We start from the raw sequence: 27,437 nt of genomic DNA, 5'->3' as shown, positions 1-27,437 counted from the left end.
AACCGCGAGCGGAGTGTCATCCAGTTCAATTATATTCGAGAGAATACAGATGTCTCTCCACCGTCGATATCGCCAAAACTTGCACCGAATCAATCGAGCTGGACAAACAGCCCCACAGTTTCAATTTATCAAAGCAAGCTGTGAGTTCCTTTTTTTGAGGCTCTCTGTGTTGTAAATTCACAGCAGAAAATTAAGAACTCTTCCTTCAAAGGCAAATGCGTCCGTTCAACGAAACAGGATTTTGCAATACTGAGAAAAAAAACCTCATAAAACAGTTTGTTGGAAGCCAATCACATCATTACAAAACACATTTGTACAACAAAAGCTTATTTATTGATGTTTTACTACATTCTTCCTGCTCTCTCTTAAGCCCTTGGCCCGAGCTGCGTATCTTTGGGCATTATCATTCTTCATCTAATTGGAGAGAAACACTCCTCTCATGATCTCCCCAGCATGTGCCCCCATGTTTACGTCCCGTCTCTGCTGAATGAATCAGGCAGCCGAAAGGAATTTGGTATCGTTTTTGTGCAATGAAAATAAAGGAGGATTCCTTTCAGATGAGCTCACTGAACTATTTTTGAAAGGAATTTTTCTGCGGTATCATCAAAGTGACTTTCGCCAAAATCAGTTCCAGGTTTAGCATCCAGCACGTCAACAGTCGCCCATTAATGTCCTCCTACTGGAAACCTTCCCATCCATCTCCTCTGCAGTATTATCACAAGTGCTGCAATAACAGTATTAGTCTATTCACTTAGAATGGTTTTACACGCAATAACAATCAGCCCCGAAACCAAAATCTGACGAGTTCTTTTGTGTTGCTTGGGCTTCATACCAGCCCGAGGCACAGGCGACTCTAATCTACAACATGGCGCCCTCCCGCTGGTGTCTGGTGTATGTGAGCGAGGACAATAAATCACGGATACCCAGCAGCTAAAATTTTTCTTCCATCAACTGAGGTCACGTGATCAAAACAACAGCTGGAAGTATCACAACAACATTAAAAAAGGACATTCTGTTCCCAGTGGTGAAAAAGAAGATTCCATTAACTTTGCCTCCAACCTTGGCATTTGGGGGTTTTTGAAACATATTTTGCTGATTTTTTAGGTTCATAACTTTATTTTGGGTTACTAATAGACAAGACATGTTTAAAGTGCTCAAAAAACACCAGTTTTCTCTGCAGCACTGTTTTCCTCATCTGACCGGTTTCAGCTCCCGTCTCTTTAAGGCCCTCCTGAAAACCCAGTATCCTCTGATTGGTCAGCTCGCACACGCCTGACCCAGCATCGCTAACAACAACAACAGCGCAGCTGTGCTAAATCAATTCTTGCGTGCCAAACTTGACGAATAAATCATACAAATGTGGGACTCAGTGACGTAGCGCGTTGTCACAAAGTCACTGAATTAAAGGCGGGACTACTGACGAGGCGTTTCAGGAGCAGTGTTTTCTGTGGGAGAGAGTAACGTCTGTCGGTGCGGACCATGGCCTTTTTAACTTTCAAGATCTTTTACATAAACAAGAGGGAAAGGAAAAAAACAAAAAAAAAAATCATAATAGGTCTTCTTTAACATCATGCTGCTACAAAACTGACAGATGTGCCTGGACTTTGTCAGCGGGGCTTTAAAAGCACAAATTAAAGAAATATAACACTGCCACCAGCTGTCGGAGGTCGTGGAAATTACGCAGGCAAAGTGGGAGAAAATGAGCGATTGTGACTCACATATAAAAATGTCTTTTAAATCTCTAAATCCGCAGTGGGATTGTTTCATTCCATCCTTTGTGAGCAACTATGTCGATATGAAACCATTTCAAAGCTCGTGATAAAAACGACAAAAGTGGCATATCAGAACTAACTCCAGTTATATTTTCCTACAATTATCAAACTATATGGCCCATGCCTCATCAACTTTTTCTCTAAAAAGGGCCTTGTTCAGAGAGACCCGTTTCCTGTCCAGCGCTGCTGTTCTTGGCAGCGCTCTGCAGATGGGACTGATTTCTGACAGACCACACACCATTTTAAAAGGGTGGATGGCGTTTATTTTTATGAAGGGGGCTCGCAAATACCTCTCAAATGGGTCACGATATTTGCACAAATGAAGTTACCTACACCCTTTTCTTCTCTGCCATCCCCACCCTCTCCGAGATGAATAAATACATAAATGACTACGGTTTGTGATCGGTTCCATGGCACAACCTTGACACGATGATTGGTTCTAAGAGGTTTGCAGCTGGCGCGTCCGCGAAATCAAACAGGATATCATTAAGGCCATGTCCTGAGAGAGCGAGCGAGCACATGTGTTCGACGCACGTGACCGTGTGTGTACGTATAAAAAACAGCAGCAATCAACATGGCAGAGGCATGTTTCCTGGGCCGCGCTGCAACGGTGCAGCTGTTGATTCAGCTGGAATGTGTGTCTGTGTGTGTCTGTGTGTGTGTGAGGGGGACACGGAGGGCTGTTTGGGGGTGTAAAGAGGTTGTGAGCAGAGTTAAGAGACTGGCTGAGGGAACAGCATGGACTGGAACTACCCCGCCCCCCCCCGCCCGGAGACCCGACAGTCATGACTGAGTTCATGTTAACAATCCGAGTGCTAACTTGCAGCTTAAGCCCCATTACACCTCCGGGCTAATAGTAGCATGTGTGTGGTTATAAAAATGTCACACACATTTAAAGGAGGGCACCGCTAGGAAAACATTCCGCTGTTGACATGCATGAAGCTGACACTTTATTTTAAGCTAATTTAAGATGCATGATGAACATATACGTCCTGTTCTCACCACACTCGCACTGACCCAGTTGTTTTGACAGCTCACTATTTTACGCCAACAAAATATTTAATCCCGACAGCTTTAAGTTTGTTCCCCTGTGTCAGCGCAGTGAAATACGAGATGGTTCAGTGTTAAAAACCAAATGAAGAGAGTTACGCCTGGCCTGAGATCTGAGTGCGCTGGCACTTATACATCATGCCTGGCATTATTTACAGAGCCACAACTTCTGGGATGGAGAGTTGGAGGCGGGGGGATCAGAGATGTACTCGCCAGAGGTTCAAAGGCGTCTCTCAACCCAAATCCCACTCCAAGCTCTTCTGTGGTGCACAGTTATCGGCTCAACCAGCCGGGCTTCTCGGCTCTTTGCTGTCCCACGGCTCGACTTCTACAGCTTTGTGCTCTGTGCCAGTGATTTGACACTCCAGCAGTTCACAGTCCAAGACTTTCACTGCGCAACAGTGAGCTGGACCGCTCACCGAGACACGTTTTCTGTTAAACAATCAGGCAATTCATTTGCAGTAAAACACCCTCATTATACGCGAATAACAAAAACACACCTGTGGTTTAATGAAAAGATTTAATAGCGTGAAAAGGACAGTTCACCCCAAATTCTAAAAACACATTTTTTGCCTCTTACCTACAGTGTTAGTTATCCATCGCAATTGTGTTTCAGGGATATCTGCCTTCTATCAAATATAATGGAGATGGATGGCACTTGGCTTGTGGTGATCAATATGCCAAAAACAATATATCTGAAGAACTCAACAGTGATGTCTCTTTCCAGAAATCATGACCCAGCTGCTTAAGATAATTCACAGACCTCGATGTGAGCAGTTTCAGCTCCAGTTGCTTCACCCATGGTTAAATATTGTTGCTTTGTCAACAAACTGTGTCACAAAATGTATTTTTAGACTTATGCTGCCATCTGATTTCAATTGATGTGCCATTTTGACCCCGTCTTGGCTAGGTCTGGCTTGTAAGAGTGAATTTATCTAAACTTGACTTCCTAGTTGAATAAAGGTTGCGTAGGAACAACTTGGCTAGGCTAGCTAACTAAGCTAAGTAAGCCTGCTATTGCTTCCCAGGAAGGACACCATTAATGTTTATGTCATGCTGTTGTGAAGACAAACCTCTTACCCATGACTAGATGTATCCTTCTGTCCAGTGATATGGTCGGGGTGTGCATCTACATTACTAAACAGGAAGCATCTATTCCTGGAAGAGACGCCTGTGTTTAGGACAGCTCCAGACATAAACATTAATGGCACCCTCCTTGTTTTAGCTATAACACTAGCTAGCTTACACGATTAGTTTGCTAGCTACCAAGTAGCCGGGAAGTTGCATTGAGATTGAGATTGTCTGCATGTCGATTCGATTGCAGGTGTGAAGACACAGAATAGTTCCTACATGAAAATGCTCACAACAAGCTCTGTGGATTAGTTTGTGCAACCAGGTCGTGATTTCTGGAAATAGACACTGCCGTTGAATCTTTCAAATGTGTTTTTTGACATTTCGAGCACAGCAGGCTGAGTGCCGTCTGGTTCCATTGTATAAGCAGCTGAAAACTCGCACTAAAGCAATCTAGATGGATTACCAGAACTCCACAATGTGTTTTTGTTTTGGGTTGTACCGTCCCTTTAAAACAGCGGGAGGGAAGAGGAGGAACATGGGACGAGGAGGAGGGGGGAAAACATGAGGCACACACCAAAACAAAGACTGAAGCGAGCGAGGGACACGTCGCTGGCGAGAGTCCCCCATGTGAGCATCAGGGACTTGAACACAGCCAACTTCCCAGCTGTGGCACCCTCCTCCTCCTGCAGTCCTCACTACTGCCATCCTCTTTTTACTTTTAGAGGGAGCACTGTTCGCTCTCTGTTACACGATGTTGCACTGGACTCAAAGGAAGTCCTGCAGACAGTGAGTAAGAGGGTATGATCACAACCGCCAGTAAGCTTGCCTCGGGAGAAAGTGCGGGGGCGAGAGCATTTCATGTTGCTCTCGTCAGCGACTCGACTTCAAGTCCCGCTGCTGAGGCGGCTACGAAATCTCCCTCCCAAAGCGGAGTGAGTAAAAGGTTGTGCGTCAAAAATGACCGTTTGCTGCCTGACGCCAGGGAGAGCGCTGCTACGCATGTACTTTATTAGTCCCGCTGAGTGTGTGTGTGTGTGTGTGGTAAGTGGGTGTGTTGGATGGGCAGGAAGCAGTCCCAGCTAAGAGTTTCCATTTTCATCAACTTCAAGGTATTTCGCACACCTCATCCATTCGCCTTCAACAATACCGTGCCACAGTCGACACTCTGTGTTTATTTTCCTGGCTTTAATTGGGCACGTATGGCGATCACGCTATCAGAGGGGAACTGTACAGAGTTATCCGAATGGAAATCTCTGCAATAAAAACACGACTTTCAGCACTCGCAGGCCCGCCAACCATAGCAGCTGCACACTAATTTCTAATCGACGATTTAACCACCGTTCTCTTTGAACGAGCTGCGACGATATTCAAGCCAGAGAACTTTTTAAAAACTGGCAGCGTCAATACACAACCAGCCGTACAGGGAGGGAGACATCTACACTGGATATCGTGAACATCTAGCGATACATCTGAACCCAAAGAGGTGGAGAAGAAACTACAGTATATATCTAGAGCCCCCGTTAAAATTCCAAGGAAGGGAATCTTAAGGCGCCTGGTTTGCATTACTCTGGTTTAAAAAAAAGATAAATAAATCCGCTGCAGGGACAGTTAAATTGCCTCTGTCTTTGACATTTAACTCAGCATCCTAACCTCCAAAACCAAATAGGGAAAAATGGACAAAAGAGGAATGCTCAAACAAAACCGCTGTCCCATCATTTACTTCATTACAGCCCATTAACATACTATAGAGGGAGCTGAACATATTCAGGAAACTGGATTGTTAAACAAGGAAGAATCCACTGGGGACACTTAAAGAGAACCGCAGCATTAACGAGATACCTTCATAATAACTGCTGTCAAAACTCAATTAGCGTAAATGGTTTAGTGATTGTTGAAAGTGTGATTGCTTTCATTTTCAGTGCCGTGCGTTAAGTCTTCTCATTCCATTTAAATCGAGCACATCGAGGTCATTCGTTTCCAGATCATGAACAGACTCAGCGTCTCAGCTACATTAACGCTGGCTTTCCCTCATAATGATGCCTCACAAATAGAGATATGGCAACACAACTTTTATTCACCATTTCTACAAACCCTAAATCCAGAATCTTAAAAAATTAGATAACTAGATCATTTATATGAATACAAGAATAACCAAAGTCTTGTCTGTTTACGTCGTCGCAGTGTGAAATGTTTACATGTTTAATAGATAATGGTGTTTAGCTGTTTAGAAATAGATTTGTCTGCGTGATATGATTGGCTGGTAGTAAACTGTAGAGCAATATAATTTATCAACAGTATATTGAAGTTTATAATCGTCCTATTAGGGAACATTCCCAACATGATCAGTGTTTTATATCGTTCACATAGCTCAGCCCGAGTCAGGATTAGTTGGAGAATTAAAACTCGAGCATTCATTGGAGCGTCACTAATGTGTGTTGAGAAATAATTTAAAAAACACTATATTTAATTGACACTGATAACATATACATAATACTGCTTCACCTATAAGACAGTTATCACTTGCACTCATAAACTGTGGAGCATTAAATTACACAGTAACGTCCACAGGCCTCGTTCCATTGTGATCTTCTGAGAAGGCAACATGTCAAACTCAGGTGCAAACACGATATCCTTTCAATCAGATATTAAAGTAAAAGGTAAAAGGCTGTACATGCCAAGAACCGTCAATAGAACCATAATAAAACGCCATAATAGTCATAATAACAACAATGTGAACATGCACATTGATGACCGATGATGTTCTGTAAACAGCTGCGCACACAGAAACAAGGTAGGCTACTGTTAGAAACCAATATTATAAGTGAGAACTCTCAGCACGTTGCTCCCAAAGAGCAACAAACTGATGTCCCTGTCAATTCAGATGGATACTGATTGGCTTTCAGTGATTCTATTGCAGCGATATTGTTCGCCTCCGTCGCTGTCTGCACTCGGGTTGTCATGATTTGGAAAACAATCCGTTTAAAGTTATTGTTACAGTATTAATTCTTGGTCTAAATATCGGAGTTTCCATTTTTGGGTCAACTCATCCTTTAATTAGCATTTAACTCGATAAGCAGCCAATTAAGTTGTTGAAAATATGAGTAGGCGGAAGGCGACACCGACACTTAAGCGGAACCAAAACGAATCGCTGTGGCAAAAAAAATGTCATGAAGTTAATTAATATGTAACAAGAATTATTTAAACTCGACAGTCACACACTTGACTGATCAACGAATTGTGATTAAAATAAACACAGCAAAGATCATTTAAGATCGCTGAGGCAAATCCTCGTTTCATTACATGTAATGAAGCTTCAGAGGATTGATTAATTAAAATCGGTGACTGAGAAAAGACTCAATGAGGCGAGCTGGCCGGGAGCGGACCTGTGTTCAACCGCTCCCCCTCATGTTGGACCGGAGAGGTGATCTACAATAGTCTGGCACATTATGTAAGCGAGAAAAGGCCCTTTGTGTTGTGTCAGCTGTGTTACAGAACGTCAGTGTTGTTCCCTTCGCTTTTTGTTTGTTTGGATTTACAAAATCACGAGCGACTGGAGGAGCACCTGACATCTGCTCCCCTTACCGAGAGGGAAGCGTCGGCTCAGTGGGCCTCGAACGCAACCCCAAAGACAAAAAAAAAAAAAAAAAAAGAAGCAAAAACACCATCCAAGCGCAGACTACACACTCACCTTCTGAAAGAAATCCTCGCCGCCGTTGACTCTCCCCTCGGAGGCAGCTAGAGAGAAACAGAGAGAGACAGAGAAAATAAATACACAAAAAACCACACAGAGCACTCAGTTTTTACATACACAGTGTAACCAAATCACACGCAGATTACTCGGTCCGCCTTGAAAGGCTACGGTATCCTCACTCAGAGCGAGAGACTTTACGGTGGATCTCCATTTCTTTGGATATTGTGTTTGGCACGGCGACCGACGCTGCTCATTTGCAGGAGCGGAATAAAAACGCTCCCGATTCATTTTCGCATATTCCTGGAGACTGGACACAGCTTCCGTGTGACAAATTGATGGATACACTGAAAATATTTGGGCATTTTACAGTAACCGTTAATGGAGCATTTTGTCGGGTCGACGCTTTTGAAATTCGTCCTTGCACTTCCAGCTGTGGGTGCTACAGTGTATGAAAGCGCCGCAAAATAAACAACCCAAAAGTCACATGTAAACAAATAAGCACTTAGGAAAGCCCTGGTGTTTTAAAGTAATTTTCCAAGCAGGTGAAAAAAAAGCCAAGAAACCCCTCCAGCTGATACAGTAGAGAGCGAGTCGGGCCTGTCGTCGTTCCAACACATCTGCAACTCCTTTTTCGAAAAAACTGTGGCGGCCCTGTTGATGCAAAATACATATCTGCTCTCCAAGGAGAATTCTCATGTTCCCTCTGTCATTTGGGAATACCGGGAAGGTTTAATGATGCATTTCAGCCGGCGCTCTCCAGATGGATCTGTCGCTGTCTGTTGCAAATCTGGGTCAGGAGCAGCGGCGCAGTCGACGCGGGTTATAAAGTTAATTCAGAAATGTGTAAGGGCGAGAAGAAAACTGAAGTCCCGCTGCTGAATAAATGGCTGAACTGATGGAGGACACTGAAATGATTAGCCAATGAATCCGTTAATTAATTGACATGAAACTAATATTTAGGTATTTTGTGAGTAGTTCAACAACATGTTTTAGTGCCCCCCCCCTCCCACTTTCAGGTGTTACGGTAATAAGGTGGTGACGTCTATGCTGGGTATTACGGTCACAGAGCGTTGGCGATCATGTCCTGTATTGAAGAAGGGGGCCGGATGATTGATTGCGGAATGTTATTGTTTTGCTTGTTATGGCAAAACGCAACCAGAAGAAACACTGTAACCCCAAATTATTTACTGTCTATAAACTTTTCCATGCACATCCAGGCTATTATAGTCCAACTACAGAAAACAACGACCTAAACTCGGTCGGAGCATGAAGAGTTTCCCGACAGTATGATGTCATGGAAGATCTGATGCTGAACCCAAGCTGGTGCCACGGGCTTTGAGAACTGTGATGGGTATGTGTCCCTACTGTCTGATATTTCGTTGACCAAATGATCAATCAAGAAATTAATTAGCAGATAAGCTGAGGACAAAAATAGTCTTTAACGGCAGCTCTACACACTATACTTAAAATATTCTTTGCAACTACATGTCTAAAATACGAATCCAGCAATGTTAAAGACCCTTTATCCAGATCAGTCTATTCTGGGCCGAGACCCATCCTCCACCCGAGTTTTGTCAAAATGGCTTCAGTAGTTTTTTATGTAATCCTGCTGACAATCCAACAACCAGCCGACAACCAGACAGACATCTGTGAAACAGTACCTTCTTGGAGAAAGTTCTTAGAAAAAAAAAAGGAAAAAAAAAAAGAGATTTGTGTATTGTGACATACATCAGATAGAAATCAGTTCAGGGTTAATTTTGTTTTACTGAATAACATTTCCTCCTCCAGGCTAAAAACATCTCATGGCTGTAAGTTAAACACACACTGTATCATTACGGTTGCCCCATGTGAATTGTCAAGAAAAGAGGAGTTTCCAACAAAACAACGTATGGACTCATAGTACAAAAATAAACCATCGTCTCTTATGACACACGAGGAGCGTGTCTCCATCTTCAGAGGCCTAACTGTCTGCCTATATTGTCTTTCTCATCATTTTGCTGTGTTCGGAATGATTTGGCAAGTCACCAGATCAAAACGTCTCATCTATATTTTTCTCCAGAGTCGCGTACCTGACCTTACTACAAACTACAACCGACATATCCTGCAGAGTTTGCCTTTAAAACCAGCCCGTCTAGCTAAAATTTTATGTTAAATGTGTTAACATGAAACAAGTTCTCCTCAAAAAGTATATCGCGCCTGCAGTGAACCCAGTATTATGTGATTACCGTGTGAAAGCGGGGTGTGAGAGGCATCGTTATGACTTCCTCCATCAACACCGCATTTCAGGACCAAACTCCAAACACAGTTTTATTTTCAATCGAACCGATATAATGGCTTTTGGCGATGCAGTTAACCTACATCATGAGCATTTAACAAGTGTTTGTACTCGCACTGGCTACCCGCTAACCGAGGCCAGGCCACAGTTTATGAAGACGCGGAGGCTGGTCTGCTCTGGCTCAACGGGTAAGTCAATTTCACATGAAATTGTGCACATCAGGCGCTCACCGCCCCCATTACACTGATTGGACCGATGAATTCTGGCTACTTGTTGGCTCGTTGTTTAGAACAGACAAATAACAAAAAAGGGGAAATCTAAGAAAGATGTGGATTAGAATGTGATTGTAATGAAGGGAAACAATAACGTTTCACAGTTTTCTAATAGAACGATCACAGCAGAGAAAGAAATGACCCTTCCATCGTTCTTTTATCTCATTAACCTACAGCATAGCCTTACTGTAAACAAAGCAATCTCCAATTCAACACTTCACCCACAAAATCAAGTAAATAAACAGCCCGCCGATTCGCGGAGCTACAACACATCTCATTATGCCAGCGTCGGAAACACAGCTGGGGGAATTCTGACTAATGGAAGGGTAGCATTAGCAGATGCAAAGTGTCAGACGGAAAAATACAGTTGCAAAACCTCTTCAGTTTCTCAAGAGCCTCCGATTTTCTTTTTGTTAAGAGTTTCATTCATTTTGCTGAGCGGCTGGAGCTCACAGTGACGCGCTCCAAAACACTGTACATGAATAATGAATTTAATGGCGATGGCCTACAGCTAGCCGTAAACAGTTACGTGGACTCAAGTTTACACAGTTTTTTGTAAGAGTTATGACCACAGCTGGAACGATTCAGTTCAAGATGTTACGAGCGAGGCATAGCCAAAGCGCTTGTTGTGTGTTTTTCCTCCCACCCCCCCGACCAGATTTCCTCTCCAGGTGTACACTATGTGATCGGTTTCAGTCCGCCCGTAGGTTCCCCCCGGACGTGGAGCTGGCCAGTCAACACCAGTGGCTTTCAATGAACTGAGCCCACCTTCAAAGCTCACTCTCTTTTGTTTACCCCGCTCTTACTGTGTGTTCATGGGCTGTTGAAATTAACGGAGAAACATTTTTGCCGATAGAGGAAGTTCACGTGAATGCTGTAAACGACTTGGAAAAAGTCTGAGAAAATTTGGGTGCACGAGTTGCCGGGTTGATGTAAAACAACACTGAAACATGGCGGTCGAGAGTAAACACTGGGGCTGATGGTAAGAAGCTTTCATCACAGTCACGTATCGTATAGTCACTGTATTGTTTCCTTTGCACCCTATTTGTCTTTCGAATACTAGAAACAGCTGTCAATGTGTTGTTTAAACGCTCGGAGCAACTTCTTTTTGGCGTCCATGTTGCTCCCACATTCTGACATAAACAAACCAAAGTCAGGAAACAAAAAGACTTCCCAGCTCAGCAATTGGGACCATTGGAGGAGCACTTGAACGCAGCATTAGCAAACCTGGGCAGCGTTGGAGCAAATTTATTGAGAATAACAGACGTAAAAAAGAGAAAATCAAAAAATGATAGTTGATTTGTTGCATAAGTAGTTTTATAACTAAAAACACCAGTCGGCCAAAACTTTTCAGGTCGGAAATTTGCACTCCAGAGCAGACCGGCACCTATATTAGACATTCACATGACAAATACACGGAAGCTTCTTGATGATCGTAAGTTAACTGTAATATTTGGTTTAGTCTAGATAACATCCAGCTTTGAAGCGGAATGACGGGAACAGCCCTGACTAAAGCGCTCAGTTCTTAGGTGGCCTGAAGTTATCCAAGATTATGAAAGACCCCGTTACTGCAAGCGTTTCCTGTAAGAGCTAAGACAAACAAAAAAAAAGGAGCAGCACCGTCCAACAGTCTGGTGATTTTCTCCTTGTCTGTAACTAACAGAGAAGCCCAGTCGCTCTTTTCCCTCTGTGGCCTCAGTAATGTTTCATTGTCTAAACAAAAGAGGTAAAGTCTCTGTCAGTGGTGAATTAATGAGACCGATTTAAAACAGAGTACATAGTAAGCCAATTAAAATGCAAACATGTCATTTGCACGAGGACGATAACCCTCCTCGGTAATGATCCTGAAACGGATTCTCTTGATCTTATTACACGTTTCACTGGAACTGTCAATGATTTGTAAACTCGCTGAATGTGTAGCAGAGGTCTCATTAGTCACAGAAGAAGCACTGTACTGAGTAGGAAAAAGAAAACCCCTGCTGTACGTCCGCCTGAGATGTGGGGATGCTTTCAGGCAAAGTGACGGATGTGACTGCAGGAGGCGGACCTCCTGAATCTGTGATGCTCCGTCAGAAAGAGCGGTACAATGCCGTGCTTCCTGCCGGTGCTACTCGCCGCTGACACTGACTGGGGACAAGTATCGCACACAACCCCAAATCAAAAGACCCGAACTATCCCTTTAACATCAGCTCCTGCTGGGAGATGCAAGAAAGTGTCACGCACACGTGCACATTTGGCACCTTTTTCCGCTTCTAACTCCAAGTCAAAACTCTGACTCGAGCGATAGGGTCAGACAATGAGTCCTAATAAAATAATAAATACATAAGACAAGTTTGGCTTTCAACCTCATAAATAAACAACAGCGCAAGAGCATTTGTGGAATGTGAGTGCAGAGAGCTAAAAACACTCCGATATGGTAACATGAGTGAAAACATGGAGGCATGTGTGGAGAGCAAAACCTCCTGTTGGCACATGTGTAGCATGTAGACTGGCCGTGGGAGAAACCCGGAGCAGAGACAGGAGGGATACAGCAGGGAGGCCAGCGACTTCTGGGACCGATATTCTCAACAGGGAGGCTCATCCTACGCACCACTTATTCTAAATCTGCACAGTGTAAAAGTAACGACAACAGCTTTACAGAGAATTCTGTCCTAAAAGAGGAAAGCTACTTGAATTTTTTACCATTTTATAGCTACTGTCTGTAGCTTCATTACCCGAAACACAGTTCAGCCCGTTCTGTGTGCGAACTGAAATACTGTTATAAGATCTGTTCTGTTTTGCAGGCCGTTTTAAGTGACCTAAAATGCCCCTTACATGATTCAAAGGCCAAAATGCCTCGCTTAAAGAAATACCCATGCATGTGCTGACAGAGCAAAGCACAAACAGCGTAAACATGTTTTTAAAAAGCAGCTTATAGACCTCCGCAGCCGGCTCCTCTAGCAGGTCGAGGCAACGTTAGCTGCATGTAGCATAACACGCTCAAATTTCTGCCTGAACAGATGCGGTTTATATTAAAATGTGGGTTTTAATATGCAGGTTTTGACAGGACAAACGAATACCTCAAATAAAAAAATGATTATTTCTCTGACGATGTTGTGCGACGCCGCATCGGCGGAGTAGTCTTGAGTTAGCTGCTCCAGACAACCACTTTCCACTGCAGCTTCCACGTCGAGTGACAGTGATGCAGAATAAGTCAGTCACGTACTGGTTAGAGCAGAATAACCTCCGACATGAATATAAAGTGACCGAATAATTTTGTGAAAACAAGGAGACAAGTAAGCCCTTATTTTTTTGATCAAGGCTGGTCATTTAGAAAAGTTATATTCAAGGGCAGCACCAACATCTGAGGTTTGAAAAGTCAGCTGCCGGCTTGCCAAAACTTTACAAAACCACCAAAATTCAAATCTGGTGGTTTGAATTCACATTCGTGTTTGCTTTTTTGTCTTGTAGATCTGATTTGGCCGCAACATGAGATGAGAAGGGAAGAGGCAATGATCTTCTCTTTTTTCATCTTTTTGCCCATTTTCCCAAAGATTTGACAGGCGTTTCACCACAGAAATGCGCAGCTCATGCATCATTACTTCGATTACCAAGAAACCCATTATTTTGACTGCCAGCTGAGAAAGAAACCCAATTTAAATTACAGGCCTTCTTTAAGACAAAAATTGACTGAAGGGTTGGACGACACTTCAAGAGCAAATCCCCGCTTCTTTAACCTACGTTTTCGAGCATTAAAATCACTCTGATCTATATCAAAAGAGACTTTGATTTGTCTCTCGAGCGCTACAATGGGCTAGCAGTCTTTCTTTGGCCCAGGTTACACGAGGACAATGCAGCCTACTCCTCCCTTCCAGCACGGCAGATTGTAAAAGCATCAAACCGACACGAGACCCCAGGGTGCACGTCACATGTCGATTCTGTCCTCTGGTGTTTTTTTCGGTGAAAAAATGTGTCGCTTAATCTAAAGCAGTCATCTCCCCTGTCTATTTATTTGACAGAGTAAACACAGTGGTTACAGCTAATCAGACCCACAACCACTAATTCTCGCCTTATAATCGTCTGATGTATGCAATAACTGTCTGTGCATGCGAGGAGGCGGGACTTCTCCTGCAAGGACTCGACGCTGGCAGATGGAACGAGGTCTGCTCTCCATTATTTTTTCGGGAGGGAACTAACTTTCTGGGAGATTCGGCTGTTTTGACACCGAAAGAATGTAAACAGTGTTAATTTGGACAGCTATGGCTTCAATCCACACACAACAATCGATACGACAACAGACACGCAGACCTTAATAAACCAGATCGAGACATTCTGACATGAATATTTTCACCGTTGGCTCGTCCACGGCACTCGGGTCTTGATGGAAAAAGGTAGAGATGAGGATTGGAACAGAAAGAGCCAAATTAGAGCTGACAAATCCGCAATCGCCCCCCAATAACAAAAGAGCCTCATAGGGCAGATGTGAGCCAACGTCCATTTATTTCCAACACGCTTCTTTCGTCAGTCAGTCATTAATAAAAGCGGGAGTTTATACACCTGCTTACCCCGATGTTTCTGCCGCGCCAGAATTATCGAGCGAGATCCCTCGTGTCAAAGGATTTCTACGAAGACGGGGAGCTTTGTAGATTACAAAAAGCAAAAAAGGGAGCCCCTAAAGGCACCGGCTAAATCTCTAAAACTGCAGAGCTTCTTAGACCAAATCCTCCGCACTGGCAGTAATCACAGGAGGGCTTAAGGTGAAACTTGGGACATTCACAAAACAGTCGACGCAAGCATTAAAACGAGGAAAGGTTATACAACTTCGACTTTCCCTGGGTAGGGTTTCATAAGAAGTGTCGAGTCTAATCTCGGTTCTAAAGTTTGACATCTGAGCGCACTGTCTGCTCGCACGCCTTCGCTAAATCGAGATATTAAAACCAGGCTTATGAGCCTTGCTGACTGTGAGCACAACCGCTGCGAGGACAGAACTACATTTCCCATATTTCAGGAAAAGAGCGGGAAGGCATGATGTTTTTTCCCCCTCACACCAGCTCTCCGGATTCCCTCTCCTCGGCGAGGGTAGCAGCTCTCAGCTGATTCAACATGGAGCTAATGAGAGGCCCTCAGGAAGCCGTAGCATAACACCAGCACACACGCAACTAACAAACCCATTGAGCACGCACGCACGCTCGCAAATACATGAACACGCACGCCAAGCACATTATATAGAGGTCAGACTAAATTGTCTGCAATAAAGATCCTTTTATGTTTCGACTCGAGAGCTTCCTTCTAAGTAACGGCCATTATTTTTTTAGAGATTGAAAGGTTTATTAATCTGGAATCTTGGATCTGGGATTTTGTTTCTCTTTGCAAAACATGTCACAGACAGAACGTGATAATATCTTATGTAAAAGTAAAACAGACAATATGACCCATCAACAGCTGAAACAACATCCATAGTTGTATAACTCATTCAGGGTGGGAGTAATAGATAAAACTTGCAATATGGACATAAAACATGATGCAGTGTATTTACTGGAAGTTTGGATTAAACTGCGAGCTGGAAAGATTTGAGTTATTCTTAATTAACTGATGACAAACCAATGTACTTTTTCGCATTGCAACGCTGTTGTAAATGCAGTATTGCCTTAAACAGGACTTTACAGTACCGGTTGCCAAGTTGGCAAACATTTACAATTTGGCAAATTCGTCATTGGCAACCACTGAACATTGCTGTTAGTCAGAGCTAGAACCAGATGCTGCACACAACAACATTGTGTTGTGTTTAAGTATGGTTGACAATGCCTCCACTTGCCAATGTACCTGTGTATATGCGTAGGCAACAGCTTTGCCAGCCAATGTCCCAAATTAATGTGAAAACTGATTCAACTGGCAAGAAAGCACCTGAACGAAAAAGAAAAAGGAACATTTGTGAAGTCATGGGAGGCGAAGCATCCCGACATCTTTGAGCCGGACAGAAAATTATACAGAGAAGCATTCAAAACGATAAATGTCACCTCTAGTTCAAGGTGGTTTATCCTCATAGTCATAGTCATGAGGCTAGACGAGCTACGGAGAATTTAGTTTGGTTGCTTTGATGAAGCTTTTAAACAGTCTTTAATGTCACACTGTCAATATTAAGCTGACTTAAAACTGCATTGCATCTTAAAAGATGATTCTTAAATATTGCGCCTTCAATTACTTGACAATGACGACCATATTTTCAGTTTCAGTAACCACAAGTTGACGCCTGGTGGTCACCTTTAAAAGTAAGTATTAAAGCTCAGGCCATAAATCAGAGCGGCTCATTGATTGGCCTGAAACATGAGATATTAAAAGGGTTGGTTATGCCTGTATAAAGGAAAATCTCAGATTTATATAACGTCTAATACCGAGAGACATGGCATTATAAATTCTCTTTGTGATCACTCACCATTGTTCCTCTCACACACACACACACACACACACACACACAAAGTAATTTAAATACAAAAAGGCTGTTTAAAAAAGGTAAAGAATAGTTTAGACTCTAAGGCAAACATTCAGCGGTGTCAACAGCATTGAGTCGTGCTGTTGTGCGGTGATGGGGGCTGTTCTCATCAATCAAGCCTAAACGCCTCACTTCAAAGGCGGGATGTTTCTACAAGAGTATCGCTCGCAGCTGACAAGTAGTTGGCAGTAATCAGACTGACGTGTGAGTGAAAATAAGACAAAAGCCAACACTTTAGCTTCCCCTTGAGCTGCTCTGGCATACGTTACGCAGGATGGCATCCAAACAAAAAGACTCCGGTGCCTGAGAAACACTTTAACTGCTTCTCCAAGACAACGCTGGTATCTAATCACCAAGTAACGATCGGGGAAGTGTACACGAGTCTGTTTTATGTGATATTTCATATCAACACTGCCAGAGAAGCATCCTGAGCTTTCAACACTGACTTCTTTATCTTTGGTAAAAGAAAACTCAGAGGTTATTAATAATTTGTGACAGACAAATATGCCTCTTACTCCTAACCATGCTTTTGTGATAAAACCGCCATTTATCATCATGTGAGATCACTGTTAGCCTCTAATAGCTTCTAAAGATCCACTTCACATCTGCCATCGTTTCTTGGAAAGTAGTCTGTGAATATGTGAGGGCTGCAACCAATGATTATCTTTTATCATCAATTATTTTCGGAGTTGTGACATTTTCTCACAGCCCAAAGTCTTCAAATTGCTTCTTCAAATTGCTCCTTCTGTACAACGAACAGTCCCAAACCCACAGACTTTTTATTTCTTAGGATAAGAAAAGCAGCAAATCCTTATATTTCAGCAGCGGGAAGCAGCAAATGTTCGCCATATCTTCTTGATGAAAGGATTAAATGATTATCAAAATAGTTGGCAACTGATCATCATCTGACCGACTAATGGATTAATAAGCTAATCGTTGCACTACTAATAGACGAGGCGCCTTGAAGTCTAAGACAAAATGCAAAATGAAAGGAGGATTCTAACGTACAACCTCTTCGCATTGATTTCACAGTCTGTCCTGTGAGTGGCTCATTATCAGGAAACACTTCAGGAATAGAGGAGCGCGATGAAGACAACACGTGGCGTTGAAACTCCAGTCGTTTCATCAAGTTTGTTGCAGTAATCCATGTTCTCCAGGGTACTTTACATTGTATTCTTGACGGTTTTCCTGTTATGAGAAAGTGCTCAATCTTGCCACTTGGCATCACAGCTGTTTTCCGTACAACTTATATTTCACTGTCTAATATCTATAAAAAAAGAAACAATGAATATATTACGTCTTTAAAGCTATAGCCATTCAATGTATGTGCATCCCATAATTCCTTCTCTGTATTGCCGTTTGTGGTTAGTGCCTATGAACGAGGGAATTACAGTAAATGCCGCAGGTCGTCGTTCCGTGTTAGTATTCTATAATTTAATCCTCCAGTCTGTTTACAACACCTGTTACTTTGCATCTGTTTCAACTTCTGACTCATGTGTTGTATTTCAGACAAAGCAACTGTTCAACATGTGTTTGCCATTTCATTAGCAGAAGCCACAGGTGTTTAGTGAGCGAGAAAAGTATATTTCTAGGGCACATTTGAAGGTCCGCATCCTCAAATAAACCAGAACTGAAATCTTAAGGGAAAAAAAAGGAACCTGCTCTGAAAGCACCACCGCGTCTCCAGCTTTGGTAAACGACGTTAATACCCACAAAGTTTGAACACCTGTCATCGGATTTCTGCGGCGGGGAGAAGTCACCGTCTTTACCCAAAAACGGCTCCTCTCATCCGAGGCACGGTTGCCAAGCAACTGTGCTATCAAATAAATGCAGTGAGCGCCACATGTTTGCTTCCCCCGGCAGCCAGAGACGAGAGCCCGCTGGAAATACTAGACTCGCTGACCCAGAGGTCGCGCATCTGAGACGGCCTATAAATAATCAGAAATAGTGGAAAGCGGCTCATGTCATCGAACGTCACTACGACTGCAAGTGTGTGACCTCACGGTAAAATGTTTTGTTTACACGCAGGCATCTTGGCGGTGGGAATCGCCGAGTCCAGGAAACAAGACGTCAAGCATCAAGCTGTTGCTGCTAACATGTTTGGGTTAGCGTATCCTTCATTATCTCCCCGTGTGTGAACGCTGCCAAGTGATTACACAATGCTGTGCATTCCTGGTGCCTGGTATCTACAGTTAGATCCCCCACGGAGCACAGGGAGTCAGTCTCGCTTAACAGACCGAGAGCTGCACTGTTAACAATGTACTATTGGGAAATCATTGACATTTCACATCCGTCATCATTTCAACCAATCAACCAGTCTGTTTGATTACTCAACCTCTGAGCTATCTCCACCGATACGTCAAATCTGAATAGTTGAGGCAATAACAGAGACGCTCTTAGGAAATGAACATAATCCAGTTAGCGTTATTAAAATAAAACTCCTGCCCTTGGACTAAAATGAGTTTTCCCTTTTCTTCTTTATTTCAAAACACCCTCCTCTCTTTTGTTCCAGCGGAGGAATATTCTGAAAACTGGCCAGGACCTCGATGAAAAAGGTGCTCTTATAATACATTTTTTTTTTAAAAAACGCCCTGCTCCAATCAAGGCGAGTAGAGAAAAGGCAGATTGTACTGGATGTTGAATGAGGAGGGAGAACAACAAACCAAAACCCAAGGTTCTCCAAAGATAAACACTGAAAGCTCTTGGGGGGGGGGGGGGGGGGGGGGGGTTAAAGGGCTGGGTGGCGTGCATGCATGCGTGTGTGAGTGCGCACGCGTGCAGCATAAGTCAGGGTTACCCCCCCCCTCCCCCTACCAAGAAACATTTCTAAAATAGCAACCGCAAACCAGACAGAATGTAAATCTGCACTTTGAAAAGGGTTGAAGAAAAAGAGCTTTGAGGGACGTAGAAAAACAGGTATTCATTTCAGCCCATTTACAGTTCCAGGAGCGCAGAAATGGGTCACAGCACTCCAGCTCCACTCGGACTGTTGAAACAGGACTCCTGGTTTTATTTTCTCGAGTAATGAATTACAGGTTTTTCCACCGGCCAAAGCTCAATTATATTACAGCTCCTGAAAGCTTCATCATGCCCAGGGATGAAGGAATTCAACGCGTAAGCAGAGTCGAATAGAATTGTTTAATTGTATCAGCATGTTTCGGTAGAAATCCGCGAGAAAGAGAGAGAGAGAAAGAGAGGGAAGGTGGCGAAGAGGCAACCGAGCAATGTGCGGCAGTTAATACGATCTGAAGCTGAATGTTCTGATGTGCGTTTGCTTTCCGTATAGCTTGGATCAATTATCCAAGTGTTGTGGAAATGTGCCACCGAGCCAGAGGAGGAGAAATCATGACAGTGTAGGCGTGTGTGCTTTGTGTTGTCAACTCTTTGAGCTGCTCGCCGCCGGGCCTGTCACAATTATTACATAAAGGCCTGATCATGATTATTTGACCCGACGGTGATCAGTTTGAATTCGAGCCCGACCGATAGATTGGTTGGCCGATATTGGCCCTATCAGAGATATATATCGTATTGGTGTATATGTCGTGTCGATAGTTTACAGTTTCAGTGCACTGATGTCAATTTAGATGATAGAATAGATTATTACACTGGAAAATATCCGGTGTATTATAATCTAATAAACGTTGTGTATTAGCCAATGTGTCAATATTGGATTTCTACTACCCGACACAAAAAAAAATCGAGTGTCAGTCGGGCAATTTTTTTGTACGTTTAAAGCAACATTACGGTAGAAAATGGCATTCTGCGTGATTTGTGTACAAACAAGCCCATTACATCATAACAACGCTGTGCTGAGTTGAGACAGAGACACCGTTCAACCTATTACACACTTTACCATCAAAATTTAAAAGACTTGAATAAAAACATACACAATGTTGCTTTAAATTGTTATGTATGTCAAATCTGTTTAATGAGCCTAAAAGTAAAAAATAGAATTGTTATTTTACGTTCCAGGGTTCAATGCCAATAAATGGCTCTTCCTCAAAAGATATATGTGTTTTAATTAAACGGTTATTGGGCTTTTACTGTAAATGTTGCTTATTCTGTGTTATTTTCTATATGGTTTTCCTGCTGTCCAGGGAGAAAACACTACAAATCTCCGTATATGATGCTTTTAAAGATCTTCGATAACCTGAAGGATTAAATACACAACCAGGGTTATTTTTCCTGTCACATTTTGGGGGGAAATGGAATTTATTGGAAAGGAAGCAGCAACATGACAGTTAAAATCCAATCATTATCATGTCCTCCTCATATACAGGGGATTAGAAAAAATGTAGGAAGGGTTATTAAGCCTAGACGTCTGGAGCTAGCATGTCTGGGGCTTAAAACATCAAGTTTAAAACGTTTTTAACCGAACGCTTCCCTACCCTGTCTCAAGAATACATATAATCAATATTCCTGAACAACAAGGCAACCCTGCATGTTCCCTCTGCCTGACAGCCTGAGAGTTTGGCTATTACGCAGGTCAAAGTTCAACCAGGCCGGACTCTGCGAGGCAAATGAGGGAGAACCTCTTCCAACAGAAGTGAGTGCATCTGAACTGAAGATCTGTTTTTGTCCCAACAGTGGCAGCTTCTCTCTCTCTGTGGTCCACAATTCCAAAATAAGCTCGGTTTCTGTTCTGGCACCATCCACAACCCGAAGCACACATGCACAGAAGATCCAGTCCGAATCTGGTTTAAACATCAGCAACAGCTCCAGATGACAGATGACAATCTCATCTGAGGGGAAGATTCAGCTTTCACATCGAGACATGAGAGAGGGATTTTCCTCTCTGCTGCTGGCTACATCTGTTGTTTTCCACTCTTCGCTGCATTTTTTCCAGAAGGGTGGTGGTGTGTGTAAGGTTTCTCTCCAAGTTCCCAGATTCTCCATCTTTGACTTGAGGAGACACGGCATGCTGTACAGTACCTGAACCTCAAAGTTACTTCAGTTTATCGAGATAATCTGACATCAACGTTCTAGCCACTAAACCTAAGTCCTGCAAGAAATCTGCTTGTGTTTTCGGTAACATCTCTGGTAAGAAGGTTAACGACCAGGGAAAGTCCAACATCTCCACCGTGGATCCGATGGGAGCTGGAACAACAGAGCAGTGTTTGAACGCTCGACAGGGAGCAACGGAGGGGGAGAACGAGAGAGCGAGAGAAGAGAAAGCCTGCAGCACATTCCCCAGAAGACGCTCACTTCCTGTCTGTTAGTCTTACTCAGCACCCGGGAGGAAGAGGAGGATGAGGCCCTCACACACACACTTCCCTCATTATGTGGATATAGAAGCCAGAGAAAATCATTTGCTGAACGTTGAAAGGGGAAAAATATTTAAGAAAATAGAGCAATCCCATTTTTCGCAAGAGGGCCATTTTGCTTTCTTAGAGGAAGAGTTTCCACAGATCGCCAAAATAAAACGCCTACAAGTGAAGCCGTGTGTGAGAAACGCGCTTAGAAACAACTTCTAGCATTAGCATCCACCACGCAGAAGATAATAGGCGGAGAAGCGGTACCCAGCTGTAAAATACGATACTAATCGTACTTCATGAAGGTACCTGTAAATACCCCGTACATTCTCCTCGCCATATGCAGTAGTTTTTCCGTCGGGAGACAAAGCGACCCAATAACAGTCTGCGGTTTAGGAGCAGGAAAACAAATTAGTCCAATGAAGAAAATGATTCACTTAGCCTAATTGCAGGTTGTTGTTGTAGTTACTCAGCAAACATGCTGTTACGATGCATGCGCACACACACACACACACACACACACACCAGGAGAATGTATTCAGTCACAAACGCCCAGAGACGGTGGGGAAACCCACAGCCAGAGCTCTTCAAACTGGCCCATACACAGGATACGTCAGGGATGTACACTTAAGAAAAACCTTTCAGCCCATGCAGACACTTATTTGGATGATCTAGGTTGGAGAAAATGTTACTTCTTTCCCACACCTCCCCCTGGTCTTTAACTTCATGATGAAGGTAAGAAAAGACACAAACATGGTTCCCCTCTAAACATTAAACCATCCTTCAAGCTTTCATGCCTGCTTCGAGATCTCCCAGCCATTAACTTGGGAGTTCTATTCCCGGGTGCCAACAGTACAACAGTTAAACCCAGATGGCTGCCGGGGTGAGATTTTGTTGTCACTTTACACTCTATTTACTGATCTAAGCTCCGGGAACCTGCGTTCCTGCCAACGTTGGAGACAGTAAATTTGTAATTGCCGAGCAGTTAACAATTTCCATTTTCTCCTGATGCAAACTGAGCCAGAACAGGGGAGTGAAATACGGCCCGGTCCAAGTGAAAGGGTAGTTTAAGTGTGTACACTGGGATTCTGCTCCAGTGTGCAGACATGCCTGTGAGTCACTAGCACATATTTTAATGGGCACTGAGTGCTTCAGGGTCAATTTTATTCTCCGGGATTGATGCAATCCCCTGACAACACGGCTGTAGGCCAGTCTGATGTCCCACTCTGACCTCTTTCCTGTATCTCTTTAAGTACAGCAAGGTTTATTATAGTGGAAACATTTTCAATATCCTGTTTAAAAGCTAATAATAATTACCATCATGGGTCTAGACTTTGGATACGTTGAGATAAACGATCTTACAGGAAATCAAAATGTTCAGACTGTTTTTAGATCAAGATCGGCTGATCAAGCACAATCGGCTTTTCAGTGGAATTGGAAATATGGCTGCATTTAAAAGGGGAATGCCGGTACTTTTAAACCTGGGCCCAATACACGTTCTGGTGTGTAAATGATTCATACTCTACCAAAAGTTTTGGAATCGGTCCAGTGGATCGCCTCAGCCGGCAGCCACAACGCAGCTGCAATGTCATCCTTTGGGGCAACTATGACTGTCGTAGTCATAGTTTTTAGACTGTCACATGTCTGACAACATTGTGGCTACTTTCATGTAGACAGTTGCCCCAAAGGATTACATTGCAGCCACTGCTGTATAATACAAGTCATTTACGCACCAAAATATGTAAATATAGGGTGAATTCCCCTTGAAGGTCCTCTAACCTGAGACCTCAGACGCATATCACATCTATCATCTGCTTCAAGTCACTGGTTTTGATGTTTTTAAGACTCATTTCCTTTGGTGATGATGTGTCAACTCCCTGAAACCTTTCGAAAGACTGCATCTTCCTGCCAAGAGGGAGAAAACTGGAGCAGAGAGATTTCACAGCTCCGTCACTTGAACTGACGAAACCTTCAGACAAGAAGTCCACGAGAGAGCACACAGACACACGTCAGGCTCATCACACCGCAGCTAATCACTATATATTCCCCTGTCGTACCAATTAGCCTTATCTAAACAAGTGTTCAATAGCGAGGCAAAGTCCATTTATCCAAGTATTCAACCAATCATGAGCTGGGTTCAATCCACACCGCGGGGAGCGATTCGATCAATACAGCCTGATAATCATTTATAGGATGGGAATGAAATTGATCTGCAGCAATTAACTTTAATCCGTTCATCAATAACCAAATGTATTTAGTTCTAAACATCTTCGGGCTGCAGTAAGTTTCTTCCTTTAACCACGAAAAAAAAAGCCAAATATTCTGTAAAGTTCAGTTTTATATTAGAAAACACTGAATATCTTTGGGATTTTAACTGCTTGGCGGACAAAATAAGATATTTTAAAGACGTCATCTTACACTCTGGGAAATTCTACTGAGCATTTTTCACTATTTCCGGAGCTTTAACGCATTCAAAAGTTGCAGCTCTATTGTAAATCTGACAGTTCTGAAAATTTTCCTTACCTTACCTTATGTATGGATTTATCAGTTTGACACACACAAAAAAACACTCACAACCTCTCATGTATGTGCACTGCAGTAATGTGTTATCCATATACAAGACATTGCATTAATGTTTAGCCATACTGTAGACAAGCACACGCAGTTTACTTAAAAATTAGCCACTGACATCATTCCTGAGAGAGGGGGTGATGTTTTGTTGAGAGTTTTCTAAGACCAGTATATAAAATGTAGGTTTCTCTCTATGATATTTATCATTTCCGAACCGGATCGTCATTGCAGCTGTGAGAAATCCAAACTTGCTCAGACATATAACCTGGATCTGGCTAAAACGTTCAGATGTTGAGCCATTGGTGTTTGGGAAGCGATCACAGGGTGATTCGACCCCCGTGGCTCTTTGCCGAGAGTCCAGCACACTTAATTTTCCAGGAAAGGAGAAGCCGGAGATACCGTCACAGACAATAAAACACTGAGTAAAAATATACTGGAGTTCCCATAAAAATTATTTCATTATAGTCCAAACTCTGGCCTTCAGAACATGATGTACCACGCCGGAGCCGACAGCTTGTCCAATCAAAACACAGCCAGATGTTACAAAGCTCCGACCCAACTGGATGAGCGATTTATTAGGACTTGAATTCAAATCTATCGCTACAGAGGAAAAGTGACATCCAGTAACAAAAATAGGCTGCGACAGGCTTTTTGCATCCGTTATCGGTCATGTACGAAACTTAACAGATGCTCGGACTGTGGAATGTCTTCTAAGAAATAACCAAATTACATATGATGCAACCAGATGTCCTGGTTTCCTCCTGAAGGCCAGAGGTCAAAGGTCAAAGCCGTTTCACAGCATAGACAGCGCCGACATTTAACCCCCCGGACCTTCAACAGAGCGATCAGAGCGGCCGTTTTCTGTTCTTACAACCCGGTTGCGACGTCAACACGAGCAATGTCAGCCATGATGTCACGATGCAGCGATTGGTGGGGAAACGAGATGTTGGCAGAGACACGATATCGAACTAACAAACTGTGAGGTCCCGGTGGACTGGACAGATTATACGCATGGCATGCGAGACACACAAACAGACACAGCGCGAGAGACGTGGCGCATGGTATGTCCGGGGGACACTCGGATTTAGGGCCGGCCTCCGGTTAAGTTGTTTTCCTGGAAGAGTTGGGGATGACATGGAGCTTTGAGGAATGTACCGAGCAGCGAAAGGCAGCAACCAGGACATTCTCAAGGGGAACTACGTGCGTGCGTATGTCTCAGTGTGTGTGGGATAAACTTACGCCGAGACCGGCTGCTAGCTGAGGATATTCCCCCTCCCAATTAAAAACATTACACACAAACAGGGACGTGGGCACACTTTAATACCATGCTTTTGTTTCTTGTTAACTGCAGTATGATTAGGAGTCCTGCTTGGCTTCGTCCCAGCTCCGTCTCCTTGGAAGAACTGATAGAGAATCCAGCCCGCTTACCTAACACACTCTTGTGTTTTGAAATATGTGATAGATGACCTCAACCTCTCAACAGAGACCGGCCTGCCCTGACTTTACGAGTCTGTCGTCGCCCGTTTAACTGTTCACTGTCACTTTGCACCTCATTAGAAAATGTTTTTTTTGTTTGCTTTTTTAAAAGTCTGCCTTTACAGCGACAGTCACCAAAATGTCATTAACGCCATCGTTTGCTGCAGCAACTTTCTGAGACCACCTTTTTTTCCTGTCCCAGTCAGCTGTTGTGTTGTTTTTCTTTTGTGCAGACTGTTTCAAAAACTGCACTGTTCAGGCCAATTTCAGTTTAGTCTGAAAAACACTTGCACACCATGTGAGCTCATGTCAGCGGTGGCCGGTGGTCAGGGTGTGTTACTGCCTCTGTGAGCAGCACAGCAGGACATCACTGAGGGTCATCACGTCTCTGACCTCTCCACCTCCCGTTCACACTCTTAACTTCAGCCAGCAGACACGCATGCGTGACCGTGAACTCATCAGCTTTGTTCCCAGTGGTCAACGTTTCACTTCCTGTTGGTGGCCCCCGCAGCTAATTGGCTCGACTTAATTGCCCTTTAATTGACTGGTTCCTGATCACGCCGATGACACGCACAGGTTTCCAAACAATGCATTAAAAAAAAAAGAAAGACAGAAATGAATCCTTATATTTTTAAAGTTGCTCAAAGTGGTAATTATGTAGAGGAAGTGTTATTTTCTGCGTCCTACAGTAAACAAAGGGCTGCAGCAGCAGTGTGCAGCGTCTTGGGGAAAAAAAAAAAACAACGACAAGGCTGCAATTAAATGAGAAGAAACGTGGACACGATGGAAAACGTGACACCTAAAAATAGCACCAAACTTCCAGCTCAGTCGAACAAACTTAGTTTTTCTTTTTACCTAACAACATGATTTCCAACTTCTTGCGGTCCACCCGAAACCTCTCCTCAGTCCACTCCGGGTCGGGCAGCGGATGGGGTCCGCTCAGGTCCTCCTCTGATCCCGGGAGAGGGGAGTCGGTGCTACGCTCGCTGTTGGAGCCATGGTCCGACTGCTGCTGCTGCAAATATCCGCTTAAAGTGTCGCACTGGGCAGCCATTGCGCTGCGCAGCAACTTCTCCAGAGGCCAGGTTGTCTGCCGAGTTCACGGAGCAGCGCCGCACAGCAACAACACGCAGCGAAGAAACACACACACCAACCAAGTCCTCGGGAAAGTTTCACGTGTCATCCAAGAAAAAAGAAAAAAAAAATGGAAAAAGAGGGAGAGAGAGGAGGGATAAGAAAGAAAAAAAAAAGCGAGACTCCTCCCAGAAAGACTTTTTTCGAGCGTCTACCTCCCCCTGGGCTCCTGACAAGGTTCCCCAAACGTCAGCAGGAGCGTTGTGTTAGAAAAACTCACTGGATTCAATTTTTGAGAGCAACATTTATCGTCTCATTTAAAGCCAATGATAGCAATAAAAATAAAATAAAAAAATAAAATGAAATCCTAGTTATTATGAGCTGAAAACTATATTACACAGACAATTTAACAGCACCAGATATGAAAATAAAGCCTCTATAAAAAGCACAAAGGCAGGTTC

The 27,437-nt window shown here is 43.4% G+C and overlaps 1 protein-coding gene across 1 annotated transcript in view; it reads right to left on the bottom strand.

Annotated features, from left to right (window-relative positions):
• Window positions 1–27,214, bottom strand: part of bicc1a (BicC family RNA binding protein 1a) — a 68,791-nt gene extending 41,577 nt beyond the window's left edge. Inside the window, exons 1-2 of the mRNA XM_030441832.1 lie at window positions 26,758–27,214; window positions 7,585–7,631 (exon numbers count right to left, since the gene is read on the bottom strand). Of these exons, the coding sequence (XP_030297692.1) occupies window positions 7,585–7,631; window positions 26,758–26,956 (246 nt within the window). The 5' untranslated portion in view covers window positions 26,957–27,214. The remainder of the gene's footprint in view (window positions 1–7,584; window positions 7,632–26,757) is intronic.
• Between the last annotated feature and the right edge of the window lie 223 nt (window positions 27,215–27,437).

Source organism: Sparus aurata, chromosome 15 (assembly GCF_900880675.1).
Source record: "Sparus aurata chromosome 15, fSpaAur1.1, whole genome shotgun sequence".
Lineage (NCBI taxonomy): Eukaryota > Metazoa > Chordata > Actinopteri > Spariformes > Sparidae > Sparus > Sparus aurata.
The sequence above is the reverse complement of the archived record's forward strand: the minus strand, read 5'-3'. Positions and strand labels throughout refer to the sequence as shown.